This window comes from Dipodomys merriami, unplaced genomic scaffold (assembly GCF_024711535.1).
Source record: "Dipodomys merriami isolate MVZ:Mamm:240054 unplaced genomic scaffold, mDipMer1.0.p SCAF_59, whole genome shotgun sequence".
Classification (NCBI taxonomy): domain Eukaryota; kingdom Metazoa; phylum Chordata; class Mammalia; order Rodentia; family Heteromyidae; genus Dipodomys; species Dipodomys merriami.
Genome location: NW_027206168.1, coordinates 6,116,306 through 6,138,413, shown reverse-complemented (window position 1 = coordinate 6,138,413; position 22,108 = coordinate 6,116,306). Strand labels below are relative to the sequence as shown.

The 22,108-nt window shown below is 46.2% G+C and overlaps 4 protein-coding genes across 9 annotated transcripts in view; 3 read left to right on the top strand and 1 right to left on the bottom strand.

The window, feature by feature from the left end:
• Window positions 1-7,109: 7,109 nt before the first annotated feature.
• Med31 (mediator complex subunit 31) lies at window positions 7,110-12,500 on the top strand. Its single transcript, XM_070001727.1, has 4 exons — window positions 7,110-7,229; window positions 8,188-8,265; window positions 8,535-8,631; window positions 12,170-12,500. The coding sequence occupies exons 1-4, from the start codon at window positions 7,202-7,204 to the stop codon at window positions 12,360-12,362; spliced, it is 396 nt and encodes a 131-aa protein (XP_069857828.1). The 5' UTR covers window positions 7,110-7,201; the 3' UTR covers window positions 12,363-12,500.
• Window positions 12,501-13,638: 1,138 nt separating this feature from the next.
• Window positions 13,639-17,000, bottom strand: Txndc17 (thioredoxin domain containing 17). The gene is made up of 4 exons (XM_070001726.1): window positions 16,273-17,000; window positions 15,683-15,764; window positions 15,225-15,300; window positions 13,639-13,851 (listed from the first exon to the last, which is right to left on the bottom strand). Exons 1-4 carry the CDS (start codon window positions 16,772-16,774, stop codon window positions 13,783-13,785), a joined length of 729 nt encoding a protein of 242 aa, XP_069857827.1. The 5' UTR covers window positions 16,775-17,000; the 3' UTR covers window positions 13,639-13,782.
• A 95-nt stretch (window positions 17,001-17,095) lies between these two features.
• Kiaa0753 (KIAA0753 ortholog) overlaps window positions 17,096-22,108 on the top strand; it is a 70,461-nt gene continuing 65,448 nt past the window's right edge. For 2 of the 6 annotated variants that reach the window (XM_070001722.1, XM_070001719.1), the window contains exon 1: window positions 21,593-21,991. The gene's annotated coding sequence lies outside the window, so the exon portion shown is untranslated. Of the gene's footprint in view, window positions 17,170-21,588; window positions 21,992-22,108 lie in introns of those variants that run through there. The other 4 variants (XM_070001720.1, XM_070001723.1, XM_070001724.1 and 1 more) reach the window with 4 other exon arrangements.
• LOC138813320 (collagen alpha-1(I) chain) lies at window positions 17,456-21,539 on the top strand. Its single transcript, XM_070001728.1, has one exon. The coding sequence runs from the start codon at window positions 17,584-17,586 to the stop codon at window positions 20,665-20,667; it is 3,084 nt and encodes a 1,027-aa protein (XP_069857829.1). The 5' UTR covers window positions 17,456-17,583; the 3' UTR covers window positions 20,668-21,539.

The window sequence follows — 22,108 nt, the reverse complement described above, 5'->3', positions numbered from 1 at the left end:
TACAACCCCCACTTGCATCGCACCTCATGCCTTTATAAACTAAGCCCTATCGCTGGTTCGGGGTTGTAGTTACAACTCCTGAGTCTGTGCTAAGTTCCTGGTAGGTCAGTTCATTATCCACTTTCCCAATAAATTTATCTTTTTACATGAGACTGTCTCTGCGTGGTGGACTCTGGAGGGACATGGAATCCCCTCTCCTGGACTCCATAACAGAAACAGCAGTGAAAGTCTCCTCAAAGAACTCTTTGCTGAAAGAGTTCCTGCCCTACTATTATGCATCAGAAGCCACCACTGCCAACCCTCTTCCATTAGTGTGTGGAATAGTGTGCGCACACACACACACACACACACACACACACACACACACACACACACACACACACACACACACACACACACACACACACACACACACACACACACACACACACACACACACACACACACACACACACACACACACACACCCAATGCTGGATTTTTGGTTGTTACTTGGAAGTAAAAGTCTCAGGGACTTTCTTTATTTTTGTTTTTGTCGGTGGTAGGGCTTGAACTCTGAGCTTGGGCATTGTCCCTGGGCTTCTTTTGCTCAAGGCTAGCACTCTACCACAATGGCCACCGTACCACTTCTGGCCTTTTCTGTTATGTGTCTGAGAAATCAAATCCAGGGCTTCATGCATGCTAGATAAGCACTCTACCACTAAGCCTCATTCCCAGTCCTAGTGATTTTTTAAAGTCTCCCAACAATCCTGCTACTCAGAGTAGAGTGCTTCCCCAGTGGTATATGCATTAGCTTTCCAAAAAGCCACTAAAATCATTCCTCAACTTTACCACTGCTGACAATCTGGCCCCAGTAAATCTTTGGAGTTGATGGAAGGCTGAGGTGGTAATAGGATATTCATAAGCAGTATGTTACTAGTATCCCAGGCTTGTATATACTAGATGCTGATAATACCTGGGCCTACACTGCCAAGTATCTCTAGGAGAGAAAATAACCCCACTTCCTTGCCAGTTGAGAAATACTGTCTATATCCTACTTAAAAGATGTAAGGATTTTGTGTGTGTGTACTGGGTCTTGAATTTAGGCCTGGACACTGTCTTTTAGCTTTTTCACTCAAGATTGGTGCTTTTCCACTTGAGCCACAGTTCAAGCTGGGATTACAGCATGAGCCACTGGCTTCTGACTGTAAGGATATGTATGTGTGTGTGTGTATGTGTTCCAGCCCTACAGCGTGTGTGTGTGTGCGCGCACGCGCGTGCCAGCCCTGTGGTTTGAACTCAAAGATTTTTTCTTTCTTTCTCTCTCTCTCTTTTTTTAATCCACAAGGTAGCACTCTACCTTTTGAGCCATAGCTTCACTTGTTTTTTTGTTGGTTAACTGGAGATAAGAATCTAACAGTCCTGTGGGGGGAGAGGGGAGGCTGGGAAGGGAGGTGAAGGGTAAACAAAGGAGGAGGCTGCAATGCTTGGTAAGAAATGTATGCATTATCCTGCCCATGTAATTGTAGCCCCTCTGTACAGTATGTTCTCAAATAAAATAAAATAATATTAAAAAAAAAAAAGAATCTAACAGTCCTTTCTGCCTGCCAACCACAATCCTCAGATCTTAGCCTCTTGAGTAGCTAGGATTATAGCTACAAGCCACCAATGCTAGGCTAAGGATTTTTTTTTTTTGGTCCGGTTGTGGGCCTGAACTCTGGGCCTGGGCACTGTCTCTCAGCTCTTCAGCTCAAGGCTAGCGCTCTACCACTTGAGCCACAGTGCCACTTCTGGCTTTTTTCTTTTTGCTTATGTGGTACTGAGGAATCAAACCCAGGGCCTCATGCATGCAAGGCAAGCGCTCTACCACTGAGCCACCTTCCCAGCCCCGGCTAAGGATATTTTTTAAATGTACATTGTATCATGTTCCTTCCCTACTAAAAATTCTCCACTGTCTTTCTGTTGATCTCTGAATAAAAGCAAGTTCCTTACTGTAATTTATAAGATCCTGTGTAAACTGGCCTCTGACTACTTTTAAAAACTTCCATACAGCCCTCTCGCTAGCTTACTAAATTCAGCCACATTGGTCTTTGTTTCTTAAATATCACATGCTTGTTTCCATTGGCCCTTTGTACTTGCTATTCCTGCTACTTACATGCACTTCCCCTAAATCTTTGTAGGACTCAGTTTTCCTCCACTCTCCCCAACCGAAAATCAAATTTACTTAATCCTCAAGGCCTCCCCAGACCTTATCTAAAGTACCACCCTACCTCCACTATCTCTCACATTGTTCACTGTTCCTTTTCAGAGCTAATCACAATAGAAAAATGCCTTATTTTCTCACCTTTTGTCTGTCTTTCACCAGAGCTGGAAACTGTCTTTTCCCTCATTGTAGTTCAAGTGCCAGAGCCGTATGCCTGGTGTAGTCAAGGTATTTAGCAAACATATCTACCCTCTACCTCTTCTATGTTCCTCAAATCTCAGTCAGGTTTCGATAATCTCTTACTTTTCCTTCCAATAATTTTATTTTTGTCAGTGCTGAGGACTGGAACCTGTAAGGAGGGGGGGGGGAGGAAGGAGGGGGGGGAGGGACGCAGAGGGCAGAAAGAATCCAACACAGAGAGCAAAGTCGGGATCAGGGAGCTTTATTAGACTGCAGCGAACTGACCCGCCAAGGGCCAAGGGCCACAGCACATACTAGGGAGCTATAACTGTGACCCTGAACCAGCAATAGGCCTTAGTTCATAAAGACACAAACCTCGAAGCAAGTGGGGGTTGTACATTCCAGAAACATAATGACATATGCTCCTGCATTCTTGAAGCCAGGGGTTGTTACCAAGATAGTTACAGGAGAATTATTACAAAGATAGCTACAGGAGGATATACAATGTGCACACCCAAGCATCTACACCCTTGAAGCAGGAGGCAGTCAATCACGGGGGTGTGGGAGGTTGGGGGGGTTAGAGGGGGAAGTTGTACAACGTTGCACAGCAGGCACCATTCTAATTGTGAAATATGTTTTAAGGTATCCCTTTATGGCTTCTCTTTGTTTTTAGTAAAGGGTCAATTTCCTGGCTTAGTTTTCTCACACAGTTTAGGGCCTTAACAGTCTAGGAGACCCTTCCCCCCTACAAAACCCAGTCCCATTTGTTGATAACATGCCTATAATTCTAGCCACTCAGGAGGCTGAGATCTGAAGATCTCAGTTCAAAGGTAGCCTGGGAAGATAAGTCTGAGATGCTTATCTCCAATTACTGGTAAAAAAGCTGGAAGTGGAGGTGTGGCTCAAGTGGTAGTGTCAGCCCTGAGTGAGAAAGCTAAGCAAGAGCTTAGCTTAAGAGTTTAAGGCCTCACCGAAATTTTCTGAATAGAGACCCGGAAACACAACAAATCAAAGAAAGGTTGGACAAATGGGATTGCATAAAGTTGCTTCTGCATGGCAAATGACATAGCTAGGAAGATCAATAGAAAACCCACGGATTGGGAGAAGATCTTTACTAGCCATACAACGGACAAGGGTGTCTCATATCTAAAATATACTTGGAACTCAAAAAATTAAACCCCCCAACAACAAATCCTCAAAGAAACAACTGCCCAATAAATAAGTGGGCGAAAGACTTAAAGAGAAACTTCTCTGAAGAAGAAAGAAGGATGGCCAATAGACACATGAAGAAATGTTCAACATCCCTAGCCATAAAAGAAATGCAAATCAAAACAACATTGAGATATCACCTCACTCCAGTTAGAACAGCAAAAATCAAGAACTCTAACAACAACAGATGCTGGAGGGGATGTGGACAAAAAGGAACCTTACTTCATTGTTGGTTGGAATGTAAACTTGTTCAACCACTTTGGAAAGCAGTATGGAGGTTCCTCAAAAGACTTCACATAGATCTCCCCTATAATCCAGCAATCCCACTTTTGGGCATTTACCCAAATGTTTACAAACAAGACCACACTAAAGCTACCAGCACAACTATGTTTATTGCAGCATTATTTACCATAGCTAAGATATGGAACCAACCCAGATGCCCCTCAGTAGATGAATGGATCAAGAAAATGTGGTATATATACACAATGGAATTCTATGCCTCCATCAGAAAGAATGACATTGCCCCATTTGTTAGGAAATGGAAAAACTTGGAAAAAATTATATTAAGTGAAGTAAGCCAGGCCCAAAGAAACATAGGTCCCATGGTTTCCCTTATTTGCAATATCTAGTATATGTATGAGTCAAGCGGAAAAGGTCAGATAATATGATGTCAGGAAAATGAACCCTTAGATATGTATTTTAAGGTTTTTTTCTTTCATGCATGTGTTTCTAACGCATTTATAAGATTATCTCTTTGTTGCTTTATATGTCCCTCCCCCACAGTATAACCCCTGCTTTCACTATATTTGATATCAGTATAACTTGTGGAGGAGATGGGAGAAAACCAGTTGTTTAAGGATACAGGTGGACCTGTTGCAACAATGAGAAGTACAAGTTGTCATGTCCAAAACGAGCTTTACAACGTCGGTGCGGGGGGGGGGGGGAGGTGGGGGGGGTAAGGAGAAGGATTGGGATTGGGGGGAGGGGGGAGGCTAGGAAGGGATGTGAAGGGTAAACAAAGGAGGAGGCTGCAATGCTTGGTAAGAAATGTACGCATTATCCTGCCCATGTAATTGTAACCCCTCTGTACAGTATGTTCACAAATAAAATAAAATAAAATTAAAAAAAAAAAAGAATTTAAGGCCTCAGTTCAAGCCCAGTGTCTAGTGCTGGGCAATCGTTCTACCTTTTTTTTTTTTTTTTTGGGGGGGAGGGTCCGGTCGTGGGGCCTGAACTCTGGGCCTGGGCACTGTCCCTCAGCTCTTCAGCTCAAGGCTAGCGCTCTACCACTTGAGCCACAGTGCCACTTCTGGATTTTTTCTTTTTGCTTATGTGGTGCTGAGGAATCGAACCCAGGGCCTCTGGCATGCAAGGCAAGCGCTCTACCACTGAGCCACCTTCCCAGCCCCTCATGTACCTTTTGAGCCATATCAACCCATTCCTTCTAAGATTGTTTTAGATCACTGGTAGCTTTATCTCAATTTTAAACATCTAGCATATGTTAAAAGGGGTTTGTGGAGGTATACATGTCCAAAGATTTAGCACAAGAAAACTTAACGAAATATAAATGAGGGCCAATTAATAATAGTTCAGGGAACTGTTCCTTGAATCTTAGATTTGTAGCAGGCTGTGATTTTGAAACAGGATAGACAAGAGAAAAATGAAGTATAGTCAGCTTACAGCAAATATAGGAGATATTTCTTCATATACTTCTCTTATGATTAAGGGAACAAAGTGATTTAGGAGAAAATGACACAGGATAACCTAAGGAAACTGAGACCTGGTGAAGGTGACTCAGAAATATGGTATTTAGAAACACAGAAGTGCCATCTTCAGAGAGACAACAGAATGTGTTCCTTCTTGAGGGATGAATTCCTCACCCTAAGAATGAACATGTCTGCCTTCCTGAGAAAAATGTTTCTCCCAAACTTGCAACTTCCTTATCTCAAGGATAAGGATCTGTTTTATGTCAGGATGACCTGGAAGAAATGCCCTAAACATCCAGAAATTCAGAAAATAGCAACAGGAGTAATTAGAGCAAAGATGAGAAACACCTAGCTTTGCATAACTTTGAAGTCATATCTACTGCATTACCATATAAATACCCCAATAGCCAAGAAGATGTGTGTCCATCTTCCTGTGAGAACACCCACACTCTGTTAGCCTGCCCTACCCATCTGCTTGCCTGCTTGCCTGCTGTTTACTTAATAAAGCTCCACCAAGTTTTCTTGCCATGATGGGGCCACAATGACTTGTCCAGAAATTCTTATTCTGTGATAGAAATCAAGGACTCTGAATTAAGAGATCCTACCAATAAAGGAAATTGTCCAGTGACAATTTCAATTTGGTCTTTCTTCCTAAATTCAAATGGTGAAATTTCTCTAAGAATCCAATTCACCTGGTTCAGAGGATCAAAAGCTTTTGTCTACCAACTACTGAGTCATACACTGTCTGGATCATGGAACCTTCCGTGTTGGCTTCAAGTTGAAATACAGTAGTTCACCCAGACAAAAGCAGGATGGTCCAAGGTGCAGTATTGGTCAGTAAGTATTGGCTGAATCCAGAAACCACAGCTTGGGTTTTCCTTCATTGATTTATGGGCTGTTTCTATGAAAACAAAGATGATTGTCCTCCTGGCAGCTGGCTGACTGAAAATTAGAAGCCATTCAGTCCTGGCTCAAGGCAGCATTCATGGGGACATTTTTATGTTCTAGTAGGATCCTGCTTGCCCCACGGGCTGGTATCTCCACGCGGTGTGGAGGTTCTGGTGGCACAAGGAAGTCTCTGTGCACTGGGAGGAGTCTCCACATGGTGGGAGGACACCTCCAGGCTCCCTGAGGATGAGTGGAAAGGCCTCTGGTGCGGGTCAGAGCTCTCCACCTGTGGGGAGGGAGGACCACCCACCTGCGGAGAGGACCTCATACCTGCCAGAAGGCTCGGGTGTGGCCCACACCGAGGCTCCAGGCCTCCTGGCAGCTGGTGATCGCCGTTCCCGGGGCACGGTGTGCTTGCGCTTGTGGGATGAGGTGTCAGGTCATGCCTCTACCTTACGTCACAGGGTAAGAAATGACGTCAGAACTATGCATCAAGTCATCGCAGCGCAAAGCTGAAAAACATGCTGTCACAGCCCAGCGCACTACCACACGACCACGCTCAGGCCCCCAGGTCTGGTGGGGGCAGAAATGTCCATTCGGAACCAGGGATGCCCGGGGCCCTCCGCGGCCCAGCACCGCCCCCTCCTCCCCGCCAAGCGGGGGTGGCTTGGACGCGCGGTTCCACGAGGGCGTGCGGGCGCTGGGCGACGCAGGAATGACGCAACGAGAGGGTGGGGGCGGGTGACGCAAGAGGAGTGATGCAGCGAGCGCGTAACGGGGACGTGTGTCTCAGGAGGAGGGGCGTCCGGGGGACGTGAGAGGGCGGTGTCAGGAGCGCGTCCGAGGGGCGGGGTGACGCGAAGGCGGGACGCAACGAGCGCATCCAGGCCTGGGCGGGGTCACCCGCCTTGGAGTGCCTGCCCCTGTTTCCCATGCTGCCCTGCGGCCGGAAGGGGAAGCCGCGGCTTCCGGAGCTCCGCTGCCGCTTCGGGTTCTGCTTTGTGGAGCTGGTGTGGCTCCTGTGTCTTCGCTTGTTATGGCCGCCGCCGTCGCTATGGAGACAGGTGGGTGTCGCCGAGCTCCAGTCCTGGCTTCTTCACAGGCCTTCTCTCGACCCCGGGTCTCCTGGCTTGCCTGTCGGCGGGGTTAGAACCGGGGCCGGCGGGCAGAGGGCTCTTACAGCTCCGACGGCTGGGGGCGTTTGGCCTTTTTTTCCCTCCTCCTCCTCTTTTCCTCTTTGTATTAGAACATCTTTTCTAAGTGCTGTTCAGACTCTGACTCCATCGGTCTCCTCTTTGTCTTTGCTCCTCACAGCGTTTGCATAAGTTGGAAATATCGTTGATAAAGTTGAGAAGTCTGCCGCTGGTACTTCTCATTTCTCATTTGCATCCTAACTTTTTTTCCTGTTTTAGGACGTAGGGTTTGCTTCACGTCTTCGCAGTTAGAATTGTAACATCAATAATAGAATCGGGAAAGACAGTTATCCCGCCTGCCTCACTAATTACATTAACCCCCACTTAATGGCTCGCGATTGGTAGGTAACTCTGCCCAATTTGTTTTCGTTGTTGTTGGTGTGTGGGGGGGGGCGCTCCCTCCCGCCCCCCCCCCCCAGTTCTGGGAACTTGAACTCAGGGCCTGGGATACTGTCCCTTAACCACTTGAGCCACACCTCCACTTCCACTTCGCTAGTTTATTGGAGATAAGTCTTACGGACTTTTCTGCTTGGGTTGACATCCTTAGATCTCCCTCCTAAGTAGCTGGGATCATAGACATGATTCCCCCAGCGTCTGTTTTCCTCTCTAATGTCTTACTTCGGAGAAACTCCTCTATTTTTAACCAGAGATCCAATTTTCTTGGATTGTTAACAGTTTCTCATCCTACAACAAGTTTAGAAAAACTAACATTGTTTTTCTGTGAATGCAAGTGTATCTCAGCATTAGGTTTTTCTACTGCTTTTTCCTTTCTACAAATCAGTATTACTTGTAGTGACCATTATTTTGGATGACTTTTGCTGTCTTCTAGATGATGCTGGAAATCGACTTCGGTTTCAGTTGGAGTTGGAATTTGTGCAGTGTTTAGCCAACCCAAATTACCTAAATTGTAAGTGGTTGAGTACCTCATTAAGTTGAATTGCTAGCCATTAATGATTTTTGACAGAAGGGATGTAGCTCAGAGCAGTTTTACTTCTATACATTCTCTATTAATTGAATGGGATCCTACTTATGCTAGGGTGTAGAATTAAGCAAACTAGATTTGTGTTTTAAATTCATTGTTAGTGGTGGGATAAGTAAGTTGAATATTTTAAAGGACACAAGTCAGTAGTCGAAAGATTGTTTGACCTATAGTTTGTTTTTTTTTATGCCTTTCAGTTCTTGCCCAAAGAGGTTACTTCAAAGACAAAGCTTTTGTTAACTATCTTAAGTACTTGCTTTACTGGAAAGAACCAGAATATGCCAAGTATCTAAAGTAAGTTTAATTTTATAATCCTAAAGATGTGTACATTTTATTATAACCCAAAGCACTGATATTTAGTAATCTTCTAAGAATTTTAAATCTCTCCACCTTTTAATTGTCACCACTGTTGTCATCACTTAACTTGGATTACTACAGTGATTCCCTCATTGGTTATTTGTTTATATTCATGCCTCCCCCCCAAAAGGAAAACATTAATATAGCCAACTTCTTTTCATAAAAATGCAAATCAGAATATGCTTAGAACCTTACAGTGGCCTTCCATTCTCTAGAGGGTAAAAATCTAGCCTGTCTTCTTGGGCTAATGCCTGTACGACTCAGTATTGTCTTGCTACTCTCCCTGTTTCACTGAGTTTCGAATCCCAAAGAATCTCTAATCTATAAAATGCAGTGACTAAGCCATATGCTGAAAATTAGAGTATTCCAAAAGTGATACTTGAATGGGAGGTCTTTTTGAAGGAAGAAACCTTATTGGAATCTTAGAGCTGCTGTTTCTAGGACTTCCTTTGTTCTGAGCATCGTGCTAAATGTGGTAATGATGACTGTTTATACATAAACACATCTTTCAGATTGTTCACTAGACACACATTTTAAGGATTATTTTAGGAAGCATAACCACAAAGCGATTCCCTTTTTAACTGTGGCTTTTTGTTTTTTGTCTTTTCTTTTTGGTACTGGGAATTAAACCCAGGATGTTATACTTGTTAGGCAAGTGCTTTGCCATTGAGCTACATCCCAGCCCCCTATTCTCTTTAAACGATGAAAAAAAATAAATAAAAAAACCCTGGAACTCGTGCCTCTGTTTTGTCTTAACCAGGCAATAGTGAACTTCTTTAAAATATTCTGGGCTGGGTGTGGTGATGCATTGAAGAATTTGTTGAGGAGATACAAGGTCAGTAGTGCTTCACAGCAAAGACCATCTCAAAAAAAAAGGGTTGGAGAGAAAAATGTTTCCAATCTGTTCTTTATCAGTCACTTGTCTGAAACTAATTATGAATTATCCCAAGTCCTGGTTCCTGTGCATCTATTGATTCAGGAATCCAAAGGAAAGACTTTTTCTGATCAGATTGCAACAGATGTGCAGGTTTATAGACTCCATCTTGGAAACGTAAACTATCTTCAAGTTTCAGTCTCACACACAGTGTTACTGGGCAATGGCTATCTACTCTGACTGGAGGTTTCCACTGAGTACACATTATTCTATCTGGTTATAGCTTTGTAGTTTTAACTTCTTCCTGGTTTTGTTTTTGGATACCACAGTATGTCCTCTTAGAGATAGCCATTAAACTTCAAAGATATAGCAAACTAATCCCTTGGGTATTTAAGTTTTGCAAAGCTTTAAAAAATTTAAATTGTCAAAAATTAAAGGTAGGAAGGTTTTATGTAACTGTCCAGAGTTTTGGCTGCTCTTTAAAAATTGGAAGAGTTGATAATGGTTACCCAAGTAAACATCTGGCTGGAGCCAGTTGTCACATTTTACAGGTTTATTAAGTACCTTGCTGAAGGCCACCTGGTGCACAGACCTACAGCTTTTAAACTACTGTAACGAGAAACTATCAAGGCCAGTGGGAATAGAACATTTCTAGGCTAGGCAATCAACAATTATAGCTATTCTTTTTGTAAATAGAAAACCTCCAATACCTTGGAATGACTATATCTATATCTATATAGATATAGCCCTCTGGTGTTGCTCCAAACCTATAGTCTTGGTATCTTTGGCCCCAACCCAGACCTACAGAACCAGAACCCTATAGGGATTTCTTTGGAGGTACTCAGGTTTGAACGCAGGGACTTGCCCTTATTAGGGCACTGAGCCAAACCTCCAGACCTACTTTTTGCTCATTAAAGCTAGGTCTTGCTTTCTGCCTATGTGCCTAAATTCTGATCTGTTTTAGACTTCCTATAGTTGGAGTGCCAGGCATATATTACTGTGTTGAGTCTTGAACATTTTTGCCTTGGTAGGCCTGAAACTAATATTTCCAATCTCAGTCTCTGACATAACTTAGGATAGGTACAAGCCACTGCACCCACTATGGATTGAAGAGACTTACAAACCTTTGCTGGGCCAGCTGGCTATGAACTGCAGTCTTCTCATTTGAAGCCTCCTGACAAAGCTAGGATTACAAGCATAAGCTTCTTGTGTCAGTTAGAATTTTAATAAGTGGTATTAATGCACATATTAGCTTAAGAAGCACTGCTTTGTCTACAAACTCCCTTATTTTGGAGAATTATTCAGTTTTGTATTTTAGTAGTTTGGCATTTTCTTCAATTTGAAGTCATTTATATAGTTGAAATAGTAAAGAAAATTTCTGTATTTACACAGGTATTCTAAATGTTAACATTTAGTGATTAAAAGCCTAAACTCTACATTTCTAACAAATTATTAATCTAGGCTATAGACCCCATCTGAGGGCTTAGACATTTTATTTTCTATAACCACTAAGAGGAAGTATTTTGTTCTTCACATTATTTGGAGTCAAGTGATGTTAAGGTGTTGCCTTCTAGATTTCCTTATTTTTTCCTTAGGTATTAAAGTGTCTCATGGGGAAATACTTTGAGACTATAAATGTTTTGTTACATATTCTTTTTGCCTGCTAATTTTAGCATTATTGAAGATAACTCGTTCTAAACAAATGGTGTTTGAAGACAGCTCAGGCAATAAAGTCCTTAAGACTCTTCTGCAATTACCATCCCCCCTCCAAAAAAAATATCCAGGAGTGGAGCTGTGGCTCAAATGGTAGAGCACTAACCTTGAATAAAAAAGCTAAGGGATGTCACCCAGGGCCTCAGTTCAAGTCCCAGTACCAAGGGGAGAAAAGCTAGAAGACATACTAATGTTTTCAGTTCCAGTATAATAGCAGGATTCACCATGGCCTTCCTTTCCTTATCTTGTAAACCCCCTTTTCTGATAGGCAAAAATTTGGTTTTATATAGTGTATTTGCTTATTTGCTCCATCCTCAAATACTTAAGATTTCAGAATTTCTATGATCCCTATGGAAAACAAGAACTGTTTTTGTATGTAGTTTGATTTTCAAACTCAAAAGGTTCTCCCATCTGAACCTCCTGATTTACTGGGATTATAGATGTTTACCACCACAATGTAGAAATTCTTTTTTGAAGTTGAATCAATTTTAAATGAAAATTACCTTTTTTTAGTGAGTGGAAAATCGATAGCTGTACATTTAAACAAATAGTTACTGATATGTTTATGTTCCTCACTTTGGAAAACAAGAATAGAATGATACGAATTTATCTCCAAAGTTTTGACTGCTTACCATTTACTATAGAGTATGGCCTTGGGCAAATTAGTGAGTTTGAACTTAAAATGTTTTCTCTTGAAAATTTTCCCTAATAATGACTTTTCAGGACTCGCTTTTCTGTATAGGTGAGTAGGAACCTACACTACCAGAGTATACATTAATGTTAATAGAAATACTGTGCTACAAGATCATTTTAAGTGAGTAATCCTATTAGAATTTGCCATCACTGACTTAAATTATGCTGATCATTAACTTACAAACTTAAACCCAGGTACCCTCAGTGTTTACACATGTTAGAACTGCTCCAATACGAACACTTCCGGAAGGAGCTGGTGAATGCTCAGTGTGCAAAATTCATTGATGAACAACAGATCCTACACTGGCAACACTATTCCCGGAAGCGGATGCGTCTTCAGCAGGCTCTGGCAGAACAGCAACAGCAGAATAACACGTCAGGAAAATGAAGAACATGAAACAGACCAGGCTTTTATGATGTGTATATAATATGTATCTCTTGTACAGTGAAGATCAGACTCCTCTTCCTACTTAGTGTGCTTTTTAATTAGCAAACTTTTTATTGTTAATAGATTATTTCTGTTCGACCAGAATTGTTCAGCTTGGATTTCTCTGTGGGTCTACACGTTTAGAATCAGCTGAGTAAGAATGGAAATGTTAGTGCTTTAAACTAGTTTAAGGAAGTGGTGGGTAGGGGGAGGGGAAGGCCACCAAATACACCAGTGTACTGACTGAACTCTAACCTTAGCTGACTCTGACGTGGGCTTTGTCAAGCCCATCTGCTAGGTCCTATCAGTCCTAGATCAGTTGTTCCCCTTCTTACCCACAGAAGGGTAAGACTGGAATTCAGGATCTATCAAGTCATAAATCAGAAATTGATAAGGGTTCTTACTTGTATCCCTTCTAGCCTGTAAGCTAACTTTAAGAAAAAGATTAATGGTTAACTACTAGCTGATTTTTTTTTTTTTGGGGTCCTGTTGTGGGGCCTGAACTCTGGGTCTGGGCACTGTCCCTCAGCTCTTCAGCTCAAGGCTAGTGCTCTACTACTTGAGCCACAGCGTCACTTTGGGCTTTTTTCTTTTTGCTTATGTGGTGCTGAGGAATCCAATCCAGGGCCTCATGCATGCAAGGCAAGCGCTCTACCACTGAGCCACCTTCCCAGCCCATAGCTGAACTCCTGAGCTTAAACTAGAACCAAGACCAGGAGCTTCAGTTACTTGTACTCTGAGAAAGTTAACATTTGGCAGGTAGCACTAGCTGGACAGTGAAATGTTCCCTTTAATTCTCATTTTATTTGCAGAACAATGTAAGGGGGAAAGAAGTTTAAAGAGCTTAAGAAACTTGCCTGTGGTTGGTTACAAAGCTAGTAAGCAGTAGTTAGTGCCTCAGGCAAGATAGCTTGCTTTATTCTCAACACTATTCCTAACCCCTCAGCCTTATCCCTAGTGAACCACATTCTAGAAAATTGTACATCAAATCTGCTTAAAGTAAGCAGACAGCTTTAGACTGCAGTGCTTTGCTTTGTTTAAATCGTGCATTCCAAAGGCAAAGGTTGTAGTACTACCTGTTTTGCAAATTTATGGAATTTTAAAGATTCTAATCCCTTCTGAAATTTGGAAGTTCTCTACTGCACTATTAGAAGCTAGTCTTTCAATAGTATTCCTTTGGTCATTGCCAAACTTTTATCTTTTAAAATATCCATATACAGCAAGCAAATTGAAAGTACATGTTTTAATAACATTCTTTATTATTTAGGCTTACTGATTTTAAACCATCATTCACTTCTTTACTTTTATAAATTCAAAGAAAGTATGAAGTTTCTTATATACTAGAGAACCAGGAAATTGACACAATCACCATCATCAAATCTTAATCTTCAGAGAATAACATCTCCACGAGGGTGGCCTGAAGACACTCAGATTCTACCAGTTTTTGGGGCTGTAAGAAAATAATAGTTAAGGCTTAACCACTGTTTCAAAATGTTATTAAATTATGCCATGCTGAACCTATCAACTCGTTATGACAAGTTTTATGAGACCTTTAAAGTATCTGCCTTAAGATGAATCATTGAAATACTTGGCTCAAGGGAATTAAATCCCTATAATCATTATCAGGAAGCTCCACATAGTAAAACAGGAGACAGCAAGCCCAAGGCCAGCCATACCTCAACACTAATTTAGGATTCCAGAAGCATAACATTTCTCTTAAATCTAAATATGAATTAACTGGAAAACCAGTGATTTAAGTACTTGCAGGCATTACCAATCAACTAACTTTCTGTCTACAGACTTCTTAGCAATGTGGCTTAAAGGCACAAAAAAAAAATGTTGGGCCCCAGTGGCTCATACCAGTAATCCTAGCTACTCAGGAGGCAGAAGTCTGAGGATTAGGGCAGGAAATCTGTTAACCACCAAAAAAGATGGAAGTGGAGTTGTGGCTCAAGTGGAAAAGCACTAGCCTTGAGCAAAAAAGCTAAAGGTTAGTGCTCAGGTCCTACACATACATACACCCAGAAGAAAAGCCACAGAAACCTAATATTTAAAGTTTGGCTAAGAAATGGACAACGCAGTAGGCTTTTGTTTTTGTTTATATTTTTGGGGAACAGTTTGTCTTGGCAGTATAGCCAAGTTTGGCCTCAAGCTTGAGATCCTCCTGTCAGTCTCCTATGTGCTAGGATTGTAAGCCCATTTAAGTTGTATTTTGGGGGATAGAGGATGGAGGAGAAGGGGTCTACCACAGTTTGAGCTCAAGGCTTTATGCTTTTGAGGTAGGTGCTCTACCATTTAAGCCATGCCTCAGCTATTTTTGTCCTGGTTATTTCTTTTTATTTTTGTGCTGGTTTCCGGGCTTGCAGTGCCCAGGCTCAGCCCTTGAGTTATTTTTCTCAAGGCTGGCACTCTACCACTTGAACCATACCTCTACTTCTGGCTTCTTAGGGGGTTTAATTGGAGATAAAAAAAATCTCAGGAAGTTTCCTGTCTAAGCTAGCTTTGAACCATGATCCTCAGATCTTAGCTTCCAGAACAGCTGGTGTTAGTGTTAGCCACCAGTGCCCAGCTTGCTCTGGTTATTTTTGAGATAGGAGTTTTACTTTTTGCCCAGGTCAGCTTGAACTGCAGTCCTGTTTTATGCTTTCTGTTGTGGTTAGGATGATAACCCTGAATCACTGATTCTTGCTTCTTTTCTGTTCAGTTAAGGATCTCATAAATTTTTTTGCCCTAGCTGGTCTGGAACTGCAGTCTTCCTAATCTTAACTGCTAAGTTTAGTGAGTTTTGACAGAGTGCAAACATATTTTCAGAAAGATACTTACAGTTCCATATTTCAGTAGTGTGGGCACTGCGGTCAGTTTCAGTTTTTGTCTGAAGTCATTATTTGGATCTTTCCAACTACATCAAACATTAATTATAAAAATTTTTTAGTTTGTTTAGTACTTTACATATTCCTACATTTTAAAATGTCCTAAACATTTAAAAAAAACTTAAAAGGACCTTATTTTTCTATTTCCCTCAGCAGAATGTTCATTTAAAGTAGGACTAAAATAAAGGTAAAATTAGTTAAATTCTGAATTGAACCAGGTCAAAATCATTTAAATAAGCCTTCACTTAGCTCAAATGGAACATTTACATTTAAATTTGAATTTTAATGGCTTCTAATTGTTTGACCTCTCATACTTAAAACACACAACTGGGGCCAATCTAGGGCTCTTTCTACCAACATTTGCTAAAGCCTACTGCACATTTGTGAAATACAGTATACTTTGCCACTTACTAAGTTCTTTCTCCCACTTGGCAGTAGATGAACACACATGCTTCACTCATATGTTTCAGCCCCTCTCGGACGACCGGTTCAGCTTAACAAACCCAAAAATGTTAATACAGAATAATTACACGTCAATGCTACACTTCCCCCCACCACCCCCACCTCGGTAAAGATATCAGACTTTAACCTGCAGTTACTTTAACCTGCAGTTACTTTCTGAGGCGTGAACGAGTCACATGTTCTCGGACCAAGTCCGAGTCCTCACTGGCTTTATGCCACACAACCAGAACAATGGAAAGCATATTTGCAGACTCAAAGGAGACCAGTTCAACTGTTCTAACTGTTCGGCGAGACACCGATCATCTAGAGGAAATGGTTTGATTCTGTGGAGCTATTATTCCAAGATCATTTGGGTTAGGTGGTAAAGAGAACCATCTTACTGGGCTGGGGAAGGCCTGAGGCGGAGCCCACAGACGGCAGCTCGGCCTGCCCGCTTACCTCCGGGCCCATGCCTCCCACCTCTGCCTCTCTCCACCTGGCTCCGAGCGTCGCCTCGGCCTTCCCACCACTCCTGGGCGGCAGCCCCGGCCAGGCCTCACCTAGCACGCAGTCGGGACACCAGCTCTTCCCTTCGGCGTCCTTAGAACCGCTGAAGTAGGCGAAAATGGTCTTGTCCTGGTGCTGCTCCACAGCCTGGTTGAACTCCTCGAACCCAGACACGCTCACCTCCTCGTAGCGGGCCATGGGGACCGCGCCCGGCGGCGCTCCGGGGGAGCCCACGGGGGCCGCCTTCGGCGGGGAGACGGGGGAGCTCAGGGGCACCGTGCCCGGTAGGGAGAAGGAGAAGCCCAGGGGTGCCGTGCCCTGCAGGGAGATGGAGGAGCCCCGGGACACCGCGCTCGGCAGGGAGATGGAGGAGCTCACGGGCACCGCGTTCGGCAGCGAGACCGAGGAGCCGCCGCACACCGCGTCGGGCAGAGACAGGGAGGAGGCTCCGCAGACCGCGCCCGCCAGGGAGACCAAGGAAGCGCCGTGGACCGAGTCTGGCAGTGAGACTGTGGAGCTCGGCAGCGAGCGGGAGGAGCCTCCGGATCCCGCCATGAGGCGGAGCCCAGAGGGGGCGGGGAAAGCCTTCGCGTCCGGCCGACGAGCAGGGCCCGCGGAAGTCAGCGCCGCTCGGCCCGGCTACGGGAGCCTCCGAAGGCCATAACTCTCCCGCACCGCTGTTCGGCTCTCGTTTTTACCGCTCTTTCGTGGCTAGCTTCCCTCTGCCACCCAAGTTTCCTCCGTAATCCGGTCCCCGCCCTCGGCCCATGGACAGTGGCTACCAAACCTGCGCCGTTCGGCCTCGGGATCCTCCCGTGGCTCCGGAGCCACAACGGTTCCCCCCAGCCGCCCGTCGCCGGTTGCTATGACAACGGGGCGAGCGGCCGGAAGCAAGGCCTAGTTGGGGTCCCCCGGCCCGCCTCCTGGTAGCCGCGCCTCGCCCCGGCCAGGTGGGCTCGGGCCGGGGCTGGGAGGATTCTGGGAAGCCATATTCGGCGTCACGGATCTGGGGGAGAGGAGACCTGGATCCGGGAAGGCCCCGCCGCTTCGTTTCCCCATTACTAGCTGTGGGGCTGATGAAGCCGGGGAGGCCCGGCGGGGGTTGAGGGGCGGAGCTTGGAGGAGGGGGGGAAGCCCGAGACCCGTCGGGGGTCGGTGGGGGGGTGGGGGAGTCCGAGACCCGGCGGGGGTCGGCGTGGGGGGTGGGGAAGCTGGAGGCCCGGTGGGGTGGGTTTGGGGGCGAAGCCTGAGGCTCGGGCCCCGAGAGCCTGCGGGGCCGCCGGAGGCGGGTGGCTGCGGCCCGGGAGCGGGTGGCGGGCCGCGGGGCTCGGCGGAGGCTGCGCGGGCGCGAGCTGGCTGCCGGGATGCCGGCCCGCGGCGTGGGGCTCGGCAGTTCGCGTCGAGGCGTTCGGTGGCCGTGGGCGAGGCGATGGGGTGCAGGGATGTTCCGAGGCGCGAGGCTTCGCGTGAGGTCCTCGGTGCGGGAGCTGCGCGGTGTGCGTGCGGAGAGGCTGCGGCCACGGCGGAGGCGTGCCGCGGAGGCCGCGGGGGCCCACCAGGCCTTAGGGACACCTGGGAGTGTCGGCTTGACCGAGGCAGCGAGGGACTCCAGGGTTGTGTGGGTGAACGGGGCTGTTGGTGAACCGGCGGTAGTGGGGCCTGCTGGGTCTGTGTGGGTGACTAGATCCGAGGAGGAGGAGGAGGAGGAGGAGGAGGCAAGTGGGATCTGGAGTCGCCGCGGCTGTGAGAGGAAAGGGCGTCCCAGCCCAATGGGGCACGAGAGCATTCTGGAACTGTGGTTGAAGGTGCGGGCTATGAGGATGGCCTCAGGATGCTGGGAAGGAAGCCGAGTGGAGCTCCATCCTGTGCCTGCAGGAGAGGGGGCAGTGGAAAGGGGTCTCCCTGGCCGTGCATCTTGGTTCCAGACAAGCCAAGATGGTGTCACGGGACCCTGGGTGAGAGGACAGGCCAGGGCAGGATCCCAGGCCTCAGGACTGACCACGTCTGTGGGGCTTGGGGCAGCTTGTGAGCTAGCCTCAGGTCCCTGTGGGCAGGCCCAGGTGGGGCTAGTGTCTTCTCCTGTGGTGGTGTCTGGACTCTTGGAGGAGGTAGGCTGTGTAGGCGTCCCAGGTCCTCAGGAACTAGGACAGACTCCGGAGGACCTTGGGGGCATGGACTTACCTGAGGCTGTAGGTGTACTCAGAGCTGGAGAGGTGGAGATGTGTTGTGGGGATACCCCTGGTCTGGAGGACAGAGGTCAGATTCCTGGGGCTGTGACACAACTGGCAGGCTGTGGGGATACCTCAAGCTTATGGGAAAAGGCTGTGGAGGTCCCTGATGCCTGGGTGGTACCTAGAGTTGTTTCAGAAGAAACCGTCTCTATGGGTCCCTCAGGCATGTGGCAGAGGAGGCAGGTAGAGGAGGATATAGGCTCTGAGAGTAACCCTGGCCTGTGGGGTACAGAGCAGCCTATAGGGATGCCTTGTGCTACTGAGGAGGACACTAGATGTGGGTGTGACCCAGGATTCAGGGAAAGGGCAAAGAGGAGCTTGTGGGTAGAGAGAAGCTCTGAAGGTAGCCCAGGATCATGGGGTGTTTTACACCCTGCAGCACTATGTGATCCTGGGGAGTGGAAAGCAGGTTTACCGAGTGCCCAGGGCCTGTGGGGTCCAGAACACACTGTGGAAGTACCCAAGACTTTAGGAAGAGAGATAGATTGTGTGAGTGTCTCAGGGCTGAGAGGAACAGGCCAGCTGCCAGAGTTGTCCAGGACTGTGGTGCTGGGAGACAGGGAGAAAGGGACCATCTATGGTGTCCTCCCAGGCCTGCAAGAGAAGCAGCAGGCTGAGACAGAGCTGACTAAAGAGGAGACACACAGTGGAAGTGTCCTGAACCCGTGGGGAAGAAGGCAGATTGAGGAGCAAGAGGCTCTAGGGCCTGCAACTTTTCAGGTTCCTGGGCTTGTGAATCAGGAGGCTGTTTTGGGGGCTGCCTCTTGTATGTGTGGGAGAAGGCAGACTGTGGGTATATCTCAGACATTGGGGATGCCCAAGGTAGCAGGGGTGCCCAAGCACAGGGGTACCCCAACAGGGGTTCCCATAGCTTTGAGTGGGCCTGCCAGAGTGCCTACAGCTGTGTGGGTGTCTAGCCCTGTGTGTCAAGGAAGCCACTCTGAAGATGGTGTGAACCTGTGGGGTAGGGCACCTGCTGTTGAGGTGCCTGTGGCTCCTGAGGCGCTTTGGTCTATGGGAAAAGCTGCTGATTGTGGGGCTTTCTCCTGTTCATTGGGAAGGAGAAAAGCTTTTGGGGTTCCTGTGGCTCCTGAGGAACTTGGCTCTCTAGAGGCAGAGACTGGCTCTGAGGGATTTTCAGGCTTGTCAGAAAGGAGACAAACTGCAGGAATACCTGTGGTTGCAGGGCTCTCCCCAGGTGGTGGGGAGCCTGTGGCTCTCAGGGTGCCTAGGCCTGTGCTGGAGGAAACTGGCTGTGAAAGTATCTCAGGCTTGAACATGGAGAGAGAGAGAGAGTGGGGATCAGCAGGTGTCAAGGCTTCCACAATTATGGGGATGCCTGTTTCTGCTAGGATATCCGGGTCCACACGGGAGAAGTCTGTCTGTGGGAGGGTGTCAGATTTGTCAAGAATCAGACAGACTGCAAGGACACCCATGGCTTTGGGACAACTGGAGCCTGCAAGGGAGGAGACATTTTCTGAGGATGTCTGGGGTTTATCAGGAGGAAGACAGACTATTGAGATGCCTGCGGCTGCTCAAGTGTTCATGACCCAGGAAGTCTCCACAGCACCTGGGCTCCTAATGGTGGGAGATTGTATCTCTGAGGATAACATGGGGTTGGGGAGGAGAACCACTGAGGTGCCTCCTGTTGCCAGGCTTCCTGGACTTAATGAGGGAGAGGAAGGCACGGAAGGTGCTCCAGGCCTGTGGAGAAGCAGGAGCAATAGAATAGTCCCTGGGGCTGTGCAGAGACCTTTGCCTCTGGAGATGCTTACAGCTGTATCCACAGAGGAGCATGTGCCTGCTGCATTGTGGGTGACCACATCCTCTGGAGAGGAAGATGAGTGTGCCTCAGGCCTGTCAGTGTGGAGGAGACAGTGCACAGAAGGAGCCAGGACTTCAGGAGGGGAGAGTAGAAGGGCTATAGGACTGGCAGGGAGTGGCCAAGCTGCAGAGGCATCTTATATCTGGGGAGGTGATGCTAGGTTATGGGGCTGTCCAAGAACTATGGGGGGAATTTGTGAGAGTATTCCTGGAGTGGCTGGAACTAGAACTGCTGTGTCCCTAATTTCACAGGAGGACATGGGTCTCAGCCATTTCAGTAATCACTTGCCACAAAGTGAGAGGCGACAGGGAGGAGGAAGATCAGGAGTTTCAGTAATCACCTGCCACAAAGTGAGAGGAGAGAGGGAGGAGGAGGATCAGGAGTCAAAGTGAGGGGGAAATGATGTGAGGGAGGACAGGTTGAGATGGACATATCATTAATGTGTGTGTATGTGTGTGTGTGGGGGGGAGAATGTCCTGGGGCTCTGGGAGGGAGCAGATTGTGGGGAGGTTTATTCTGAATGGGGGATGAAGGCACAGGCTGTAGCAGTGTCTGGATAGAGGGAGAGGCACTAGAAATGCCCCTGTGTATGTAGGGTGACAGTTAAGGAGCTTTCCTGTAACAATGGGGAATGTGCAGGAGAGGGGGTGTCCCAGGACTTTGTATAGGGGAAGGTTTGCAAGGTCCAGGGTATGAAAGTGTGAGTGATCATGTGTCCTGAAACTGGGAATCTTGCTTTTTTCCTAGTGGAGTGTGAGGCCTTTGTCATGTGGAGTCATGTGAAGGGAAGGGGGTGGTAGTAACCACATGGAAGCTGCAGCTGTTCTGGCCCCAATTCTTCAGTCACCAATCATCTGTGACTACAGCTTCAGACCTGCAGTGCCATCAGACTAGTTAGGACTGCCTCCCACGTGTGCCTTTTCCCATCTGCATTTTGGATCATGTCTCTAGGAGTCTTAGACAGCTGTCTTTATGTTCCTTCAGATGTATCTGTCATTAAACATCCAATATGTAAACTTTTGATTTATTTAAAAGCTTAAGTGTGTATGTATATGTGTGTATGTGTATGTACGCATGTGCATGCATGTACACTGGTTCTAGAGCTTGAACTCAGGGCTTGGGTTTTGTCCCTGAGCTTCTTCAAGGCTAGTATTCTACCACTTGAGCCACAGGCTTTTGGTTGTTCTGACAGGCTCTTTTTGGTGATTGTTCTGGTCCTAGTGCTTGAACTTGGCCTGGGTGCTTGAGGTTTTTTTTTTTTTTTTTTTTTTTTTTTTTTGCTCAAGTTTAGTGCTCTACTACCTGAACTATACAGCTATACTTCCTGCTTTTTGGTGGTTAATTGGTTGTAAGAGTTTCAGACTTTCCTGCCCAGGCCGGCTTTGAACCATGATCCTTAGATCGCCACCTCCTGAGTAGGTATTATGGGCATAAGCCACCAGTGCCTGGCAAGTTAAACTTTTTTTTGTTTTGTTTTTTAAAAAAAACCTTGGATTTCCCAGAGGATGTACAATGCACTTTGAGAGAACAAATTCCCCTTTGTATTTAAAACTAGAGCCAGTTCTTAGAAAACAAGCTTAACTCAACAAATGGAAAGTTACATTGTCTACTAAGTTTATAGTCCTGTGGTGTTGGGAAATAGAAGATCAAGACAGGCCCTTAATCCTCCTGGAATCTTGTCTGGCTGGCAAGATGAGACATAGACCTGTGGAATAGGTAAATAACAAGATGGGACAAATAACTGAGGGATAGGGCTACTGAAATGTATAAGGAGACCTTCAGAATGATGGAAGCAGTTTACCATTGCCTGGCCCCTTATAGCTTACCAAATGC

Coding starts and splice junctions, on each gene's coding strand:
- Med31 (XM_070001727.1), top strand. CDS start 7,202: ATGGCCGCCGCCGTCGCTATGGAGACAG. Junction 7,230..8,187: donor CGCCGTCGCTATGGAGACAG/GTGGGTGTCGCC, acceptor GCTGTCTTCTAG/ATGATGCTGGAAATCGACTT. Junction 8,266..8,534: donor CAACCCAAATTACCTAAATT/GTAAGTGGTTGA, acceptor TATGCCTTTCAG/TTCTTGCCCAAAGAGGTTAC.
- Txndc17 (XM_070001726.1), bottom strand. CDS start 16,774: ATGGCGGGATCCGGAGGCTCCTCCCGCTCGCTGCCGAGCTCCACAGTC. Junction 15,765..16,272: donor GTGTCCCGACTGCGTGCTAG/GTGAGGCCTGGC, acceptor GGGTTTGTTAAG/CTGAACCGGTCGTCCGAGAG. Junction 15,301..15,682: donor CAAGTGGGAGAAAGAACTTA/GTAAGTGGCAAA, acceptor TGTTTGATGTAG/TTGGAAAGATCCAAATAATG.
- LOC138813320 (XM_070001728.1), top strand. CDS start 17,584: ATGCCGGCCCGCGGCGTGGGGCTCGGCAGTTCGCGTCGAGGCGTTCGG.